Genomic DNA, 17,059 nt, shown 5'->3' on the forward strand with positions numbered 1-17,059 from the left:
ATGGACAGTCTCTCAGCTCAGCTAAATAGAACAGCTCTGTCCTGATCTGGGGCTCCTAAAACTCCCACAGCACAAACCACTTAAACTAAATCTTGAGCCTTTATAGCACAGCTGCACAGAGGGAAGCTGTTCCTTCATCTTGTTGTTGTTACACACCTGAGACTGATGGCACAATATTTACCATAGTTTTTCTACCCACTGATAACAGAGGAAAAGAAGGCAGAAAGAAAGCAACTGAGATTAGAACAAAACACATCACTCACCAGCTAAATCCAATAGTCCAGCTGCAATCAGAATAAAAGTGTGCAATTTTTCCTGCATCTTGTGAGGCAGCTCTTGAGCCATCCCAATTACACTATGGTCAGATAGGAAGCGGCTTGCTAAGGAGTCACTGCTGCCTCTTAGCCGTGGGCATTTGCTGTGTTTGTTTTGGGAGGGCAGTGTTGGGTTACTTTATAAGACCTTAGGGCAGACAGCAACCAATAATCTGTTAAAAAAAAAAAAGAAGCCTGCACCAATTGGAGTCAATTTCTCACTAAACAAGACAGTGCATTCACATGCATGGCAAAGATAGCAAACGTGATTGAAAATACCAGGGGTTGCCTATGTCAGGCAACTCTATCTCTGCAGAAAGAGTTAAATTGCTACTTTTGAGTACTGTGTGCAGTTCTCCTAGGGAGGATAGCAACTGGTACATGAAAGGTTCCATTAAGCAAAACCCAGCTTGTCAGCCAAACCCAAGAATTACCTTTAGCTTTTAGGCTTTTAAGGATGATTTCGACTCTCCTGTGATTTTCCGGTGACACACTACACCTGCCGCTCCCCTCTGACATTGACATCCTCCCTCTGCAAATGCAAGATTCGGTAACTCTTTTCCTTAAGACAGTGCTTGTTGTTCGTCAGGTTTAGAGCCTAATGCTTATTTGGGCTTGAATCCTGCACACAGTAGTTGTTACCTATGTGCCTGGGCAGGCTGTAAATTTACAGCAGAAGCTTGAAAAATGAAACTGAGATTATCAGTTGTGTGCTTTTCTCTGTGAAGGGAATACAACCAGGTGCAAGAGAATTTCCTTCTCAAGTGGGAAGGTGATTCAGCTGCTGTTTTGAAAAGGAGATCATAAGTAACTTGTCAGACACGGCTCCGAAGGACAAGATTATATACAGGGCAGAAACCCACAGGAGTCAAGGAGGCAAACTGAAAATCCATTTTAAAGTCAAACATCACTGGCCTGTTCCCTGCCATATAAAGGTAATACATTCTTTGTTCCCTGTGCTCAAAACCAAGGCCAAAATCCCTGTCTAACCTAAGTTCTCCAAGCTTTTAGTATAGCTTTGTATCTGTGATGTGCATCTATGGATTTGTGAAGAGACTATTCCTTGTATTTGACAGACTTCCTCCAGCAGTACTTTAGCTATAGAGGAGATCAGAGATGAACACAAGGAGCCATGAGAAAGTACTTAAGATCAGGAAACTCCACACAAAAGGACAGGACAAAGGGATACCATTACATTAACGAAGATAGCAAGTGTAACACTACTAAAATAAACAGCCCATCATTCATACACAAACCTCATTGTCCTACGTTGTTGTTAAGATTGAGCACTTAGCAAAATTAAGACCAACTTATTTAAGCAGTTAAGTGTGAGGTTTAAGGTCTAAGCCAAGTGTGAGGTGATACTGCACGTCTGATACTAAATCATAATCTAATCAGCATAACAGCATATGGGGGAACGAAAGGATTCTTCAAAGTCACAGCTCACAATTTATGTCTCTTTTCTTCTAATACACTGGGTACTGGACCCAAACTGTAAAGGAGATTAGACAATGCCTTGGCCAGTGATTAACCAGCAAGGAACTCAGCTATAAGAACAGGCAACATTATTTAGTAAATCAAAGGTAAGCTTGTTGCTAGCTGTTATTTTAGTTGTTGGCCTAGATAATAAAGTAACTTCTTTCTCCTGACACACTGATACTGCTTGACTGGCTTCTGTGGAGGAGCACTTTAAAAAGGGACTGAAAAGTTGATGCACTTTGAGTGAGCTTTATTAAAGAGAAAACTACAGTACTCAACAGCAAGTGATATTAACAGCACATTTTGAAGCTCTCTTGAAAACTTCAGATGCTTTGCACGTATTTCATAGAGGAGCTCAGGATGGCCAAACCATTGAGTTTCCGCAGTTGAAAAATATGCCTGAAAAGACAATAGAAAGGTTGCTGGGGGAATATAAGATGACCAACAATAAAAGTTTTCAACTTCCAGTCCTCTGCTATATCACCCATGCCCAAATTGTCAAGGATGTTCAATGCTACCTTCAATAAATCACTCCTAAAGTAGCATGAGAAAGTTTCTAGATCAGAGTTCCCTACAAAAAGGAAAATGAAAGTCCTAAATAATACCTGACAACTGTGCAAATTTATGGCATTGCAAATACCCCCCCCCCCAACCTAAGAAAATAAGGTGTTCCCCTTTTGTACCTCAGAGCAGATAATTTCTCTATTGCTCATTTGTGATCTCCAGCAGAAGCAAGATTTGAAACTTTTGGAAACTAAGCATTATTCCCTGCTTTCTGCAATGGTTCAGGATGAATATTAACAAGCTGAGCTCAGTTCCTGTGTCTGGAATGTAGTTCAAGATCCAGCTGACAGTTCGCAGCTAGCTAGAGGTTGGCATACACTTGGCTGGCAGCAGCAGACATTCTTTGCTGACATTTATACTTCTGTTTTGCTCTTGTTATTGCTCTGACCTCTACAAAGGTACAACATTACTCCTCCTCTTTTCATTCTTCCAGCACAGGTAAAGCAATTCTCCTTGAAACATGTTAAGTAGGAACAGGAACAGAACTGTGGGGATAGTACCATAAGTGGCAACTGTCGATTTCATGGAGTATTTATGTAAACTAATGATCTGCCCTGTACCTGCTTGCTCTACATATGGAATCCACTTATACAGGTCAAGAATTATCATCGGCTAAGAAACAGATGGTGTAGAAGAACAACAGTCTTTTTTACAGTACCTTGGTTCAGCAACACAAAGCTTCCCCAGAGCAATCGCTGCATTCTCCTGCACTGAAGTTCTTCTAGCATTGCCACCAGCATGTTTCAACAAGATCATCACAACATTGGAATTCAGTAACGATGTTGCTGCTCCAGGAACTACAAGGCACTGGCCAAGGCAGAGTGCAGCATTGCCTACAATCATTTCATTCTCTGAGTCCAAGAGCTTCAGCAGCACACTGAACCCTGGGAGAAAGAGAGATTAATTGTACAGAATGCACACAGATTTGTTCGAGTACCACTGATACTTTCTCCTGTCTTTATCTAAACTCCCAGGGAGCAAGCACTGCTCTGTGTTGGGTGTTTTTCTGGAAAACCTGGAGAAGCAAGGACTTTAATAAGCAGCTCAGCTTATCTACTTCTGCAACCTACACTAATGTACAGCAGCAGAATAGTTTGTCTGTACTGGCACAGAATTGCATAGCTCTTGCTGGCATCTGTAAGCAGCAGCAGCAATGTCTCAGGCCACGGAACCTAGCAACATTCAGGTAGACCACTTTCTAAATAAATTACAGCCATGGCTTCCACGTGCATGAAGTCTCCTTGGGGGTTATGTAAGTTTGCTTTGGTTTTCTTTCATGGTCCCATCTGTTCTTCCAGATCACATCCCACCTTTTTCTGCAACATTATCTGCTGAAAAGGCACTGCTGCTCCAGACAGCAACAGTGGCTGGTGAATAAGCTGAACTAAGCAGCCCATCTGGAATGCAATCTTATGTCATGGGACTATAGCTCAATTCCATCAGGCTCCTAGCAACAGGGCAAAGTCTGGGTTGGCAAACAGAGATGAAAAAAATAAGAAATTGTGACTTCTCACAAGATTAATACCCAGAGTTTTGGCAGGAAGAATTAGAGTGAAGCGTTATTGCTAATTTGTGGAAATGAAAGCTTCATTTACAGATGACAGTGAAACTAATATGGGGTGTACAATAGGAAGATGATGCTCTGAGAGGCTTTTCATGAGTGGAAATCCTTAGGGTTCAAGTTGAACTACATGAGCTGACAGTTTCTTGACAGGTTCAACCATTTAGATAAAACTTAAGTATTCTCTGTTGTAGTCACATTAGCATTAATTGAACTTGCATTGTAAAGCAATCCAAGCAATGTTATACCGCATGACTAGAGTGAATATACTCAAAAATACCCTAAGACACCTGGCCTGATATTATCACTCTGTCTCCATATCCATTTCCTTTTAATACCAGGCTAAATATCCACATGTAAATGAAGGAAACTATAAACAGCCTCAACTTCTGCAAATCACATGTTTAAGTGAAGTTTTCTACTTTAGCCACTAGCTTTGGGAAATACAACCCAATTCAGTTACATTTTATAAGCACTTTCTTTCAGAATCTATATACTTCCGGCCCTGACAAAGCATACCAAGCCATTTCACTCAAGTAAAGCATAGTTTCTCTAACTCGGGCTCATTATCTGATGTGCCTATTTCCATCCACACACAGGGCTAAGGATCACTAAGCACTGTTTCAGGAGGTCAGATACCATGGCTGAAGTCTTGCCAGATTAAACACCAGTGTTCAGTTCCATTCTAGAAGAGAAGAAAGTAATTGGCCAATATTGAGATTACATCTCTGCATCTAGCTTCTGCTTAGTCACTTACCTTTATCTGACTTCACGAGATCTTCTTGAGCTTGCCTGTTACTTCTGGTGCAGATGGAAAGGGTCTTTATACCATAATTGCATGTAGTCTCTCCTCCAGCCTAGATTTGTTTAAAGCATACGTTAACAAACATACAGTTCATACCCCAGCTTGCTCAAGGTTACAGAATAGCTTAGGTACCATGAAGATAGGTGTTCCTTCTGCCTAAGCCCAAATACCAAATTAAGACCTTTGCAGAATATGCATCTCAAGATGAACACAGGCTGAAAAGGACACAAGAACTATCTCTTTCCTGCTCCCAACCTTGGTTCAGTGCTCACAGACAATCAGTGGAAAGGGGTCCACTGCTTTTCAGTGGTCCAAATCAGATCACACCAATTGTAAGCTTCAGTCCTCCAGCTGGGCCCTGCAGTTATGGGTTCTTGAATTTACAGGCGTCTGGAAGCAGAGCTGTGCACAGGCATCTCACTCACATGGCAACAACTGGAAAATCTGGCCTACAGACCAGACTACAGAAGCCAGTCTAGTCTCCAAAACTGGCTACCTAGCTTAAAACTAAACTTGAGAGCACTGTTAACAACGGACAACACAGATGCAGACAAATGAAGCCAGTGTCTGCACAGGTCTTTCTCATAGGGAAAACAAGCTAAACACAGGGGCAACTATGGCTTTCTTAAGGGATAATACAAGCAGAAATAAATTGCAGTTTGTTAAATTCATTTACTTTCAAGAATTTGATCATTTTCTTCACCACCCCTCCTTTCACTACTTCTTCTACCGCCGAGGAGGATGCTGGCAGGATGCGACTTAGCACTCCAGTGGCTCTCTTAATTAGAAAACAATGTGAGAGAGGTTAAAAAAACACAAAGTTTATTTGTCCAGACAACTTGCAACAATTTTCAAATTATCTTGGTTTTGCAGAATAAACCCAAAGTAATTACAGTCATAAAAGAGACATTTACAGCAGTATAGCAAAGAACATCTTCAGGACATGACTTTTTTATTGTTACTGGAAACTGCACTTAGCACAGCTTTTAGAGACTCAGTGTAGAGAGAGATGAGACCAACCTGACACCAGGGCAACTCCCTGTAAGTTTAGTTACTTAAAAAATTCCTAGTAGAAACCAGCCCAGCATTGCTGGTACTGAGTCAAGTAAAGCAGATCAGAACAATCCATGTGAATGCAAAGAGGTGAACAGCCTCTGAGTTCCCATCTGCTCCTACCTATTTGCCTCGAATAACTGCTGCCTGTGGGAGTGACACACCATTAACAGGAGTACAATCGCCTAAGTATGATTCACATACAGGAACTGTGAAATTAAACAGCTGCTGAGCACCCAAATTGTTCTTGCTCCTTTGCTTCTAGATTTATTATTTTTTCTTAAGTGGTTTTATATTGACAACCATCCTAAGGATGAAATTATTTGTAAGAGCTTCTATCATGTAGATTTCAAGAGACAATGAGAACCTCTTGCATCAAACCATATAAAAACCTGACAAATATAAGCAATGCATTATTTCTTTACTAATAATAATCATTGGTTTAGGCTTCAAAGCAGGGCAGGAGTTTGCACTTAAGTGTTCACGTCAGGTTGGCTAATATAATCTTTTGTTAGTCCATAGATATCCCACTTACTGTGACAATCCTTCCATCCTTATCCCTGAGGAGAGACACGCACCTGCCACTTATGTCCACAGCAAAGTACTGAAACAACAATGTGAAAACATCAGCTGGGAAGTGATAGAGCAGAAATGGGTTAATAGACAAAGTACTCTACAACAAAGGATCCAGTGGAGATCAGGGCACACACGGCAATAAGTTACTAATACTTCAGCACCCACATGTAACAGAAGAATTTCTTCCTTCTTGATGGAATCCTTAGTTTTAAATAATTTTGGAATGTGCCACGCGTTTACACATATTGTATAATTGGAGACTGATGCAGAACAAAACATTTATACTACTATGGAAAGGTATGTGCTTGACACTGTATTTTTCTCATAACTGGGAGGAGGAAAGGGAAGGAATTTTGTGCACCTTTTCACTTCTTAGCTTACTTGTCCATTACCCTTAATGATAACCTTAAACACCAATAAAAATGAAGAATTAACTGAACGCCAGCAAAATCCAAGGTTGGCAGCCTAAAGAATATTCACAGATCTTGTATACCTGGATAATCATATTTGATTCAAGCAGCAAGTTCATCATGAGGCCCAGAACTGCAAACAAACACTCCTGGTATTTGGATGTGCTGACATCAAAGTATTCATCCTGGGTACAAAGGAGAGAAAAGCACAATCAATTCAGAAGATCAAAATATGCACTTCCTCGGTCTTCTGTGTGCTTACTTACATGATGCATCAGGGGAGGAATAAGGGAGCACTCAGAAGGAAGAACAAGTTCTGTGGGCACCAGAGCTAATAACAGCTTTTTGATACAGATTCATTCTTGTGTTTGTTTCACTTTGGTATCTAAAACTGCACACTCCAAACTTGTGATGTTTAAGCAGGTAACAAGGTCCTTTCCCACCTTCTGAATTCTTCAGTTTTAGAGGACTGAGTTCATACTGCATCCTTACCCTGAAAGGGGCCACTCACAGTAAGGGATCACTCACTCTCTCCCCCCACCACCAGTGCCATCTACTGACACAGCTTCTGAGACCTCAATCCAGCTACTAGATTCGAAAGATCTGTCAAGGATTCAGAGCTATTAGGGGAGGAAAATGAACATGATCACAGAAGTACCATTTCCACAAGAGATAGGGCTGATAACACTGTTCTAGGAAGCCATCAAGTTTCTTTACCACAAGCTTTAAGCATGCTTGCCAGCACTCTTTGCACTCAGCCATCTGCATTCGAATGACTCCGTCTGCACACAGATTCCCCATGATGCCAATGCAACGGGCAAGGGCTGCCTGGTTCACCAGCTTGGCAGAGGTCTGAAGAGAACAGTGGAATACCAAGTTAAGAACAAATGACAAGGAAACAACAAGTACATGCTCCTATCACTCTGGCAACAGAAAATGGGATTCTAGAATCAATCTACCTATGTTAAGTCCCAACAGTCTGAAGTTTGGAAATCACTCCCATTTTTCCAGTTAATCTCCTGATGTAGTTTTAAGAGTCTTGGGAAAAAGTGCCTAGATTCACCTCAGACTGTGAATACTGCCTTCTACCCCTTAGCTCACAGAACAGCCTCTGCTGCAGCTGTCATTCCAGTAAGGTGCTTTCAAAAGGCAAGAGCAATAAGCAGTGTAAAAATGCTACAACTATTGCATTGTATTGGTGCACATTTGGAGAAGTGGAAGTGTTTTACTTTCCAGCTCTATTTGCTGTCCTGCAACAGAACAAATCTTCCCTATTACCTTTCCTCTTCTTGAGGACAAGTTTCTGTACCAACAGTATTATAAGTTTGCAGTTTAAATAAACATCCAGGAAAGGGATCTGAACCACTAAACATCTCTACCTTGTGACCTGATGCTGTCTCTTCACCCTGATCTTTCAGATTAGAAACAGAAAGAGTCACTATCCAAAATACAACCAGTTGGTGGCAGTGGATTGAAGTCACATTAAGAACCTAACACAGAGCCTGACAGATGACTGCTGGGAATCTGCAGTCGAGTCTAGAGATTTTACTGAATATAAAACTGGTAACACCTGGAACCCAAGCACCAAGTACTGGAGATTGAGAACATTTTCCCAAGGAAAGCATATGACAAAACTGGATTTGTTATGCCTACAGAACCAAAGGCACAGTAACTACCGCAGTTCTGCCACTGAGGGGTTCTGTCTAGGAGCAACTGGCTGTAAAATTGCAAGAGTGGTCGTAAGCCATGTTACACCAAAGTAAACCAGAAACATGGACACTGAGATCTTTCATACCAGCAACTGGGTGAATAAAGGTAAAACATCTGTGGAAAGCATGACACGACACTGGGTTTTGAACCTGTTGGGGGATAAAGAAAGCTGCATTTGGACACTTAAAGCTTTAAGCAAAAATCAAAGAAGAAGGCAACACAACAGCAACATAAAACCAAGGTAAACATCAGTCAGCAATGTACCCTCACAGTAAAGGCAGCCAACAGCCTCTATCACTAGCTCACTTAGTACATTTTGAAGTACAACATTTTACAAATTAATGAAGAAATATATGTTACCTTTCCTCTTGAGTTAAATCAGATAATATGTTCATGGCACTGCTAGCCTTGGCATCAGTGCTGTTGACAAACATCATCAAAACCTGCAGCCATCTGTAATTCCATAAGGCAAAAAAATCATGTCAGCTTCAGGTTAGTTATTAAAGATCCAAATTATAGTTTAAGTGCACCAACACAATTAATGATTTATGACCAATCTAGATATACTGTGCTCTCCAAACACACTCAGTTACCTAACAGCCATTAGAACAGTGTTTCAGCACTAGATTCTCTCACAGTATTTCCACATGCTCCTCTACTGAGCTGAAATTCCCTGCTTCTCTTCCCTAACTTCGTAAGCACAGTAAGAGAACCTATAGTCTCACCACTTTTTGTTGACAAGCCCAATTGCCAAGAAGCTCAGTATCTGCAACTTTGCACTCTGAGCACCCTAACTCTTTTAAAGCAATCAGGCCCAGGATCTCTTTCAGAAGGTCACAGGAGATGTATCTGGCTCCTGATATTTCAAGCCACAGTAATATTATCTGCCTTTTATTAAGCATTCTCTCAGATATGGCTATTTCTGGAGCTTCTCCTCCCAAGGAAAAATGTCTCTGGATTAATCTTGTATTAATATAATGAAGTGTGTGCAACTGCTGGAGAATCTTTTCTGTTCATCCATTACTTTGAACCATGTAGTCCCAGCCAATAAATTAAGATTTCACCTCTGCTTAACTCTAAAAGGAAATACCAGGTTAGTAAGATAAAGGCAACAGCCTCTTCTTTCTTTCTCCACTCTGAGTCATGGCAACACTAAATAATCATACCAAATGAGGAGACTCACAGCCTGAAACCATGAACCATTAAAAGACAACAGTGTAAACTTCTGACTGCAGGTTAGACAAACACACAGCGGTTCAAAAAGCTATGCTTCAGAATTGTATGAACATCTTCTAGAATCAGCCCTTCCTACCTAGTTTTGCAGACACTTTCAGATACAAAGTTTACTGAAGTTTTCCTCACACCCCCAACTTTTACTTTTGCTTAGCTAGGCCTATCCCTCAAGGACAGAAATCTCAATGTCATTATGTTCATTCAGATGAACATAATGTCCCATATTCCTAGGGGATTGATTTCTCAGCATCTGTGAACCCAGGCATTAAGGAGATTTGTCTAACATATAGCAGTGTTTATTACTTGGTTAGATCCAGGTGCCTGACCAGCAGTCTCCTCCCATTCTCATTCTCTGAGTAAAGATAAATTAGTGCCAATGTCTCCTTTTGGATCTCCGATACCCCTGAGGAAAGCAGCTTTGGCAGCTGTGCACTCACATCAGGGTGAGTCAACAGAAGACGCTGATTTTCTTCTGAATAAAACCAACAACAAAAAAAGAAGATCCAAGAGCAATGTCATACACAATGGCATCGATGTTACTCTTTTTTTCCTAGATGCTGATTTAAGAGGTTTAATGTCTCTATTTCATTCAGTAATGTGGGGTTTCCCCTTGCCTTGCAGCATTAATATTCGCCTGAGAATCAGCTGGATGCCATGATTTACAAGTCAATACAGGCACTGGCATCAAGCATTCTGTGTTTTCCTTGTGTGGCAATTTGCACCACTTTACTACCCACCACCACCCCAGCCCATTTCTTATCTATGTATATACTCCCTAAAAACAAGGGCTGCCTCCCCAGTGACTCCTGACTGTGAATGCCAAAGAATTTGCCTTCTCTAAAGGCAATTCTATAAAACTCTGTTTTTTGCTGGTGTAACTGTTTAAAAACAAAATTATACAAGTAATATTATCTTAAAAGCAGTAATAATCACAGGGAATTTATTTTCCACCCCTTCAGTAGTTTTAATACGCTCATAGAAATAGACTGAAAATTTCATCTCGTAATGAACGTATCTGCCAAAATTGTGGTTGCTGCTAGCAGCGCATGCCAGCACTTGCTATTGACCTGTAAAACTTAGTTTACAATAAGGTCTAGAGGCAAGCGCTCTGGGAAAGCGATGTTCATGCCAAACATCAATTTTAGACACAGTAAGCGCCATACTAAGAGTACATTAACAATGATTAATGTTGATTATACATTTTTTACCGTTCCCAGCACAGACAGCTTGCCAAAGGAGCAGAAGAGAAACAGACAAATCCACTTCAGCAGCGTTTTTGCTCTCTGCACAGAAGCCCCTAAATTAGAAATGGTGGGAAAAAAAAAAGAGCAAAGGACAGATCAAACAATTAGGTCTTTGGCAATGCCTCACAGAGATGAGGATCTGCCACAAAAACACTTAAGCTCATAAGCTCTAAACCCAGCTCCTTGGTTAACTGTTTTTAGGAGTATGGCTTTCCAGAGGACTTCCCCTGATAGCAGATTTATTATCTACTAGGTCTACTCTACCCTCCACACACACAGACCTTATATGAGCATTACATGGCATCATAAAGGTGAGAAAATCAGTTCTGCACCCAAAACATTGATGAACCCTCAAGAAATCTCTGTGCTGCAGTCCCACTGAGAACCTTAAAGAATAGCTCTCCTGCCCCGTTCAACCAGTCGTGCTGTTCTGAACCTTAGTTATGCAAAATCTTCCAATCGCATCTTCTTGTTGCCATTGTCTACCTGAACCTGACTCAAATATACATTCAGCAACTTCAGCAACTAAGTGCTTTCAGATTTCTTCTCTATTAAGCTGTGTTTTTTTAAATCAGACCTGTTCTTACTGTGAGATAGGATAACTGTACAGAAATAGGAAACAGAAGCAGAAACTCAGTTTGTTCACTGCATCTAAGAAAGCACTGTTTGTATTAAAAGGCAGAAATGAGTCAGTCCATTCAGACATTAAAATCTGCTATTACATTATCTTCTGGCCATTTCATCTGCATTTCAAGAGGTGATTGTGTTTCTTGAAAACAGTGTTTTCATTTCCTCAGGCTCTAACACCCTACTGTTTTCCTCTGGAGAGCTCTTACCCTCTTACAATCTCGTTGTCTCCGAGGATACTGAATCCATTGTTTGTTCTAAATAAAGTTTGCTCAGTACCTGAAAAAGAGATAAACAAATCAGCTCTGTGATCCATCTGGCTGACAGATCATTGTGAAGGCAGACTCCTGCTCTTCCCTAACACAGTGTTAAAAGAAAAGGTCACTGGATCAACAGCTCTGGGGAAAGAATGCCATCCAAAGAGAACAACTCCAAGAGTGCTACTTGAAGTAGAAGCAGCTTTGAAGCTGAAGAGTGCTCTAATTCATGCCTGGTGCTGTAAAGGACAGCTGACTTCAAGTTAAAGGCTCTTTAGGAAGACTGAAACATGAGCTGGCTTTGCAAATCAATATGCTTTAGCAGAGAATTACAAATATTTCTAAACAAACGAAACAGCTCTTAAGAGAGCCAAATCTATAGAATTCTTAACAGCTCAGCTACAACATTGGTCTGCTTCTGTAAAATAGACATAAATATCTACTACCCATAAATTTTGAAATATCAAACACTGCTGATTTTATGTCTTTACTATAGGAATAATTTTTCCTGTTCCTTAAGAAACTAATCCAATTGTATTCATCTGCTTGGATTACAGCTCCCATCATCAATAACCTTTACATCAAATACTTACAATCTTTCACAGTTCCAGCTAAAAGTCTGATCCCTCCTGCATAGTAGAGGACATTCTGGTCAGGTCTATGCAGTTTCTGCAGCAGTTCTTTTATGGACAGAGCAGCAAGGTTTCCAGACTCAACTTCCTTCATTGCTCTCTCTTCATCTCTCATTCTTTTTTCCTCCAAGTTTACCTCATTCATACAATCTTGGAAATCAAAAGACGACAAAGCATGGTAGTTAAGTGTTTGTATATGGTCAGCTTTCAAAGAGAGAATGAAGCTGATTCCTTGACAGAGAGCTACCTTCTACATACAAATGTACAGAATGACCCACAGCTCTGATCATAGGGACAGAGTTTAAAGAAGAAACAATCTGAAACAAAAGCTGAGTGAAGAGACTCCATCAAAAGTTCTGAAAAGCACAACAGTGGTTTTGATTAGGTTCCATCTTGATCAGAAAACAAGGGGTGACAGGGTAACCATTTCTATTCCTTACCTTTAAACAGGCTTTCCTTTTGGGGATCGATTTGTAAGATCTTCTCATAACACTGCCTGGCCTTAACAGAGAAAAGAAATGGGCCACTGTACTTAAGTGTGGGAAATAAATCTTATGGAGACACACAAGTAAAAACTTTCATAATTAAAAGTGTAAGTTGAGTATTATTAGAATTATTAGTCTTTGCAAAGCACAGAAAGTGTCTCTCAAGCCTGAAGGTTCAACATACTTTCATTTGACCAGTTCTTAAGATCACAGATTTCTCTCTTTTACCCACATCACTACACCAAAACCAGAACAAAACATGGTCTGAGGGCCATAAAATTTAGTCAGCTTACCTCACTGTAGTGTTTAAGTGACAGATGAGCCTTCCCCATTAGAAAACAGGCTTTAATACATTTTTCATTGCACTGTGTTAAAAAAGAAATTATTAATTTTTACCTTTTAATATTTTCACAGCCTTCTGATTAATAGGTATAGCTGGCCAAAATAACTGTAAGCACAGAACAGGGTATTCATCTACTAGAGGCATCTGAAGATTATATGCTAAAATATTACCTCCAGGTACCAACTTTTCTTCTCAATGCAAGGAGCACTGGCTTTGGTTTAGTTAAAGGGGGAAAGTTGCTAGTCCTAGTATCCTTCCCAGAAACCTGCCCTTCAGGCAATACAAGCAGAGCCCCATGCAGTTAGGTAATGCTAAGGCCTATAATTCTATAAGTCTATAATTTGATTACTTTTGCCATGAATTAAAAGTTAGGTCATCTTTTCCCGTTCAAATCCCTGTGAAAAATACTGATTTCTTGAAATGATGCTGCCGATATTGTTAATAATCTGTTAACTGTGTTGCAGTCCTAAGCATCACTCATGTAGCACAACTGAATTCACATTCAGCTCTTTGGCATTTTATAGGGTATCTTCACTTTTCAGATCAGCAGATCTGATCTTTGTGAGCTTTGAGTCTCTTTCCCTATTTAGAAGGGTGCCAATGAGTGTAGTTAATAGCTTATTATCACTTATTAAATACTCTTAAGAGCTAGAAAAGCTTCTGCATACAGGCAGCACTGAGATATTAACTGCTTTAAGCTGCTCAAGTGAATTTAGGATGCAGGAATTTGTGCAACACCAGCACATCTTTTCATTTCTATTAGCAAGTTGACTTCTGTTGTATCATCAGTTACACACAAGGAGCATTTGACATAATCATAAAAGACAGAATCCTGAAATTACCTTTAATGCCCATTCACAGTCACCAATGGCTTTCTCATACTCATGCACCTTCAGGTAGGCCTGAAATAAAGCCAAGGGAGTCCAGGCAGAATAATGAGAGTATTTCAATTAACTTCCACTAGCTATTGTACAAACCCACCTAATTTAGACTGCTGGTTTGTCTGGCCGCTGATTTAGCAGGAAAAAACCCTGCTGTTTCTTCACTTGTCCTCTATCTACTTGGAGTTTGTAATTTAGAATAAATGTAATGAACCAAAATACAAAAGCAGTATAGTGGTAGCTCATTCCCACATGCTGACCTGTGCTCTGTTTGTGTAAAGCTCCTGCTTATTTCTCAGTTTTTCCAGACCTTCAGTGTATCTCTGAATGGCTCTGACATAGTCTCCTTTCCTGAAGGCATCATTTCCCTTCTCTTTCAGAGCTGCAAACCAACAGACATGCATTCAAAATACCATTTGGGTTTTATTTCCCCAAAAGGTGATTGAGGAAACAGAAGCCATAATCTCCTGTTGGAATAATCACAAAAATTACAGTCCAGCTTCACTGCAGTGTCTTTATTAGCCATCATTTGCAAGAGACCTCTGAGCTATTCAGTCCACATGATCTCCAATCCTCTTTCAGAGAGAAAACTGAGCTTGTCTTTGCCCCATCCCAAACTCATATCATAAAGAGGACAGCATGGAGAAGTAGAGGTTGCAACAACTCTGTCAAGTATATAACCCTGTTATATCCAGCTAATCAGCTCTGTGGAGAAGGCTGGTCTCACATAACCAAAGCGCTATCTCAGCCCGCATGAGAATGACAGTATCAGAGTAGCTGGACAGCGTCTCAAACCAGCCCAGTTCTTGCTAAGTAGTCTCTGGAGGCATTACCTAGAAAAACCTTTTGCAATTACCATTTGCTAAGTGTTCATTTCTCTTCCTTTGTTTAGCACGTTCTTTTGCATCCTTTTCCAACATTGCCAGAAAGGCATCTTTGAACCAGGAGAGTTGGTGGTGTTTCAGTTACGGTTGTTGTCAGGTAGGTTGTTTGGTTTTAATTAAAAAAAGGAAAAAAAGCATCATTAAAATCAATCTGCAGATAAGGGAAATAGGTAATTTCTAAGGTATTTCCAAGTTATTTTGCTAGAAAGAAAATACTAAAGGGACATTTCAACAACTGAAGTGGAACACAAATGACAAGCCCATGCTGCGACTGAGGATTTGCATACTTGCCTTGAAGTATCTAACCTCTAGAGACAGACTTGTTTCCTTTTGAATTCAAAATACTAACCTTTTAGATGAGACACCAGAATACAGTAAGCACACTAACAAGCCTTCTACCTATGAACAAGTACAGCCATATTTATAAGATCCTCGAGTGTGTTCCCAAATCTGCCTGAATGTTGATTAAAGTCACTAGAAAAGTTAGCTTTGACTTTGGCAGGAGTGGAATTCAGTCTTGCATGAAGTAACAGCAATCCTAGCTCCACCTCTGCTAAAACAGACTGAAGAGATGCTAAGTACCAGAGGGAGCACTGTCCTACCTGCATTCACAGCCTCTGCATTTGCCACATCCTAAAAAGAGAGAAACACAGCACATGCATGTACATAGACGATTTAGTACAACCCACAGCAGCAAAGGAACTTTTGTTCCTTTGTTAAGTTGTTCAAAGCTACAGGATGTCTGAAATATCCAGGGTGATGCATACAGGGAATAGGAAATTGACATTTGAATAACAGATAAGGATTTAATAGTTTCTTATATTACTGGAAAGCTTCCTGTATCTTTCCCGAGGCAAATCACTGAAAGCCAAACCCTACTGCAGGAATCAAAGCCTAGTGAAATTAGTGAAGGGACTCCTGTGTCTTCACGTGGGTTTGCTCAAGTTCCTGAAGCACAGGTAAAGCTACAAGTTACGGCACCTCCGTGCTTGCATTCAACTCGGATAAATCCCACAGAAGTCTTTGGTGTTATTAGCGGGCTTAAAACAAAGACAATGCAAGATCAAGGACCTCCCAAGAGCATAACTAGTGAAAAACAAAGTCACCTTCAGAACACGCTTGTAAATACTGCTCTGATTTTTTTCTCCTGGGCAAGGAATATGGGTTAGTTATTTAAAAGCCCTAAGCTGCACACAGCTTTGGCTTCAAAGGGAATAAAGTCCTTACAGAAGCTCGGGTGTTGATGACTGTTCTGTTGACTGTAGTTTTGCTTTCTTCCTCCTTGTTAGTTTCTTGTTCATGGAGCCTTTTCTCTGCTTCAGCAATGGCTTTTGCATTGACAGCTGAGTCTGGGGAGCTCAAGCCTTGCACTAAATTGGCTAAAAAGGGAATTAGAGAAAGAAGAGAGAGATAGACAGTACTCTAAATGATCCTGGAGGGACCAGGAGCTCAGTTGTGCATCTGATGACATGCTTTTGAGGGCACTGATGACCAGGATAACCTTTATAGATGGAAACACAACTTCATCCCGCTTCCAAGGGCTCCCTACAGCTTCTACATGATAAAAATTCCCAGGGTTAGGAATCCTGGCATCCGCAAACCCTGACACCTGAGCAGCTAAGGACGCTTGGCACAAAACGAACTGGGAACGAGGGGTGGGAAACTGACTCTTCTCCGTCCCTTTTCCACTGTCTCCTTTCAGCCCTTAGTAACGTACCCGCGGAACACGGCGATGTCCGTCCGCCTCCAGCCCCGGCCCCGCTTACCGATATCGTCCACCCGGCGGAGGAACCGCTGGAAATCCCGCTCCTGCTCCTCGTCACCCACCATGGCCGGGCTCTGGGGACCGAGCTTTGGAGACCGGAGCCACCGAGCCCCACGATGCGCAGCGCCGCGGCCGTTACCGTGGAGACTACGGCCTTGGCGTAGCGTCAGCGGTTGGGGCGTGGCCATGCAAATGAAGGGCGGGGTCTCGCTGGCCGCCATTTCGCGGTGGGGCAG

At 41.1% G+C, this 17,059-nt stretch overlaps 1 protein-coding gene across 4 annotated transcripts; it reads right to left on the bottom strand.

Moving 5' to 3' along the window:
• Positions 1-2,022: 2,022 nt before the first annotated feature.
• Positions 2,023-17,059, bottom strand: TTC12 (tetratricopeptide repeat domain 12). 4 transcript variants are annotated; one of them, XM_062608665.1, is made up of 21 exons: positions 16,825-17,059; positions 16,286-16,437; positions 15,661-15,691; positions 15,031-15,108; positions 14,435-14,556; positions 14,136-14,195; positions 13,244-13,315; positions 12,906-12,966; positions 12,427-12,615; positions 11,786-11,855; positions 10,914-11,002; positions 10,009-10,177; positions 8,833-8,925; positions 8,558-8,621; positions 7,480-7,614; positions 6,846-6,947; positions 6,312-6,380; positions 5,400-5,501; positions 4,676-4,775; positions 3,016-3,241; positions 2,023-2,192 (listed from the first exon to the last, which is right to left on the bottom strand). In XM_062608665.1, the coding sequence occupies exons 1-21, from the start codon at positions 17,042-17,044 to the stop codon at positions 2,117-2,119; spliced, it is 2,280 nt and encodes a 759-aa protein (XP_062464649.1). In that variant the 5' UTR covers positions 17,045-17,059; the 3' UTR covers positions 2,023-2,116. The 4 variants fall into 4 exon arrangements, with proteins under 4 accessions (XP_062464649.1, XP_062464650.1, XP_062464652.1 ...); XM_062608666.1 differs by lacking the exon at positions 13,244-13,315; XM_062608668.1 differs by lacking the exons at positions 15,661-15,691; positions 16,825-17,059 and having other exon boundaries at positions 16,286-16,385.

The sequence above is a fragment of the Pezoporus occidentalis genome, unplaced genomic scaffold, assembly GCF_034315485.1.
Source record: "Pezoporus occidentalis ecotype Australia unplaced genomic scaffold, CSIRO_AGI_Poc_V1 ctg130, whole genome shotgun sequence".
NCBI classification, from domain to species: domain Eukaryota; kingdom Metazoa; phylum Chordata; class Aves; order Psittaciformes; family Psittacidae; genus Pezoporus; species Pezoporus occidentalis.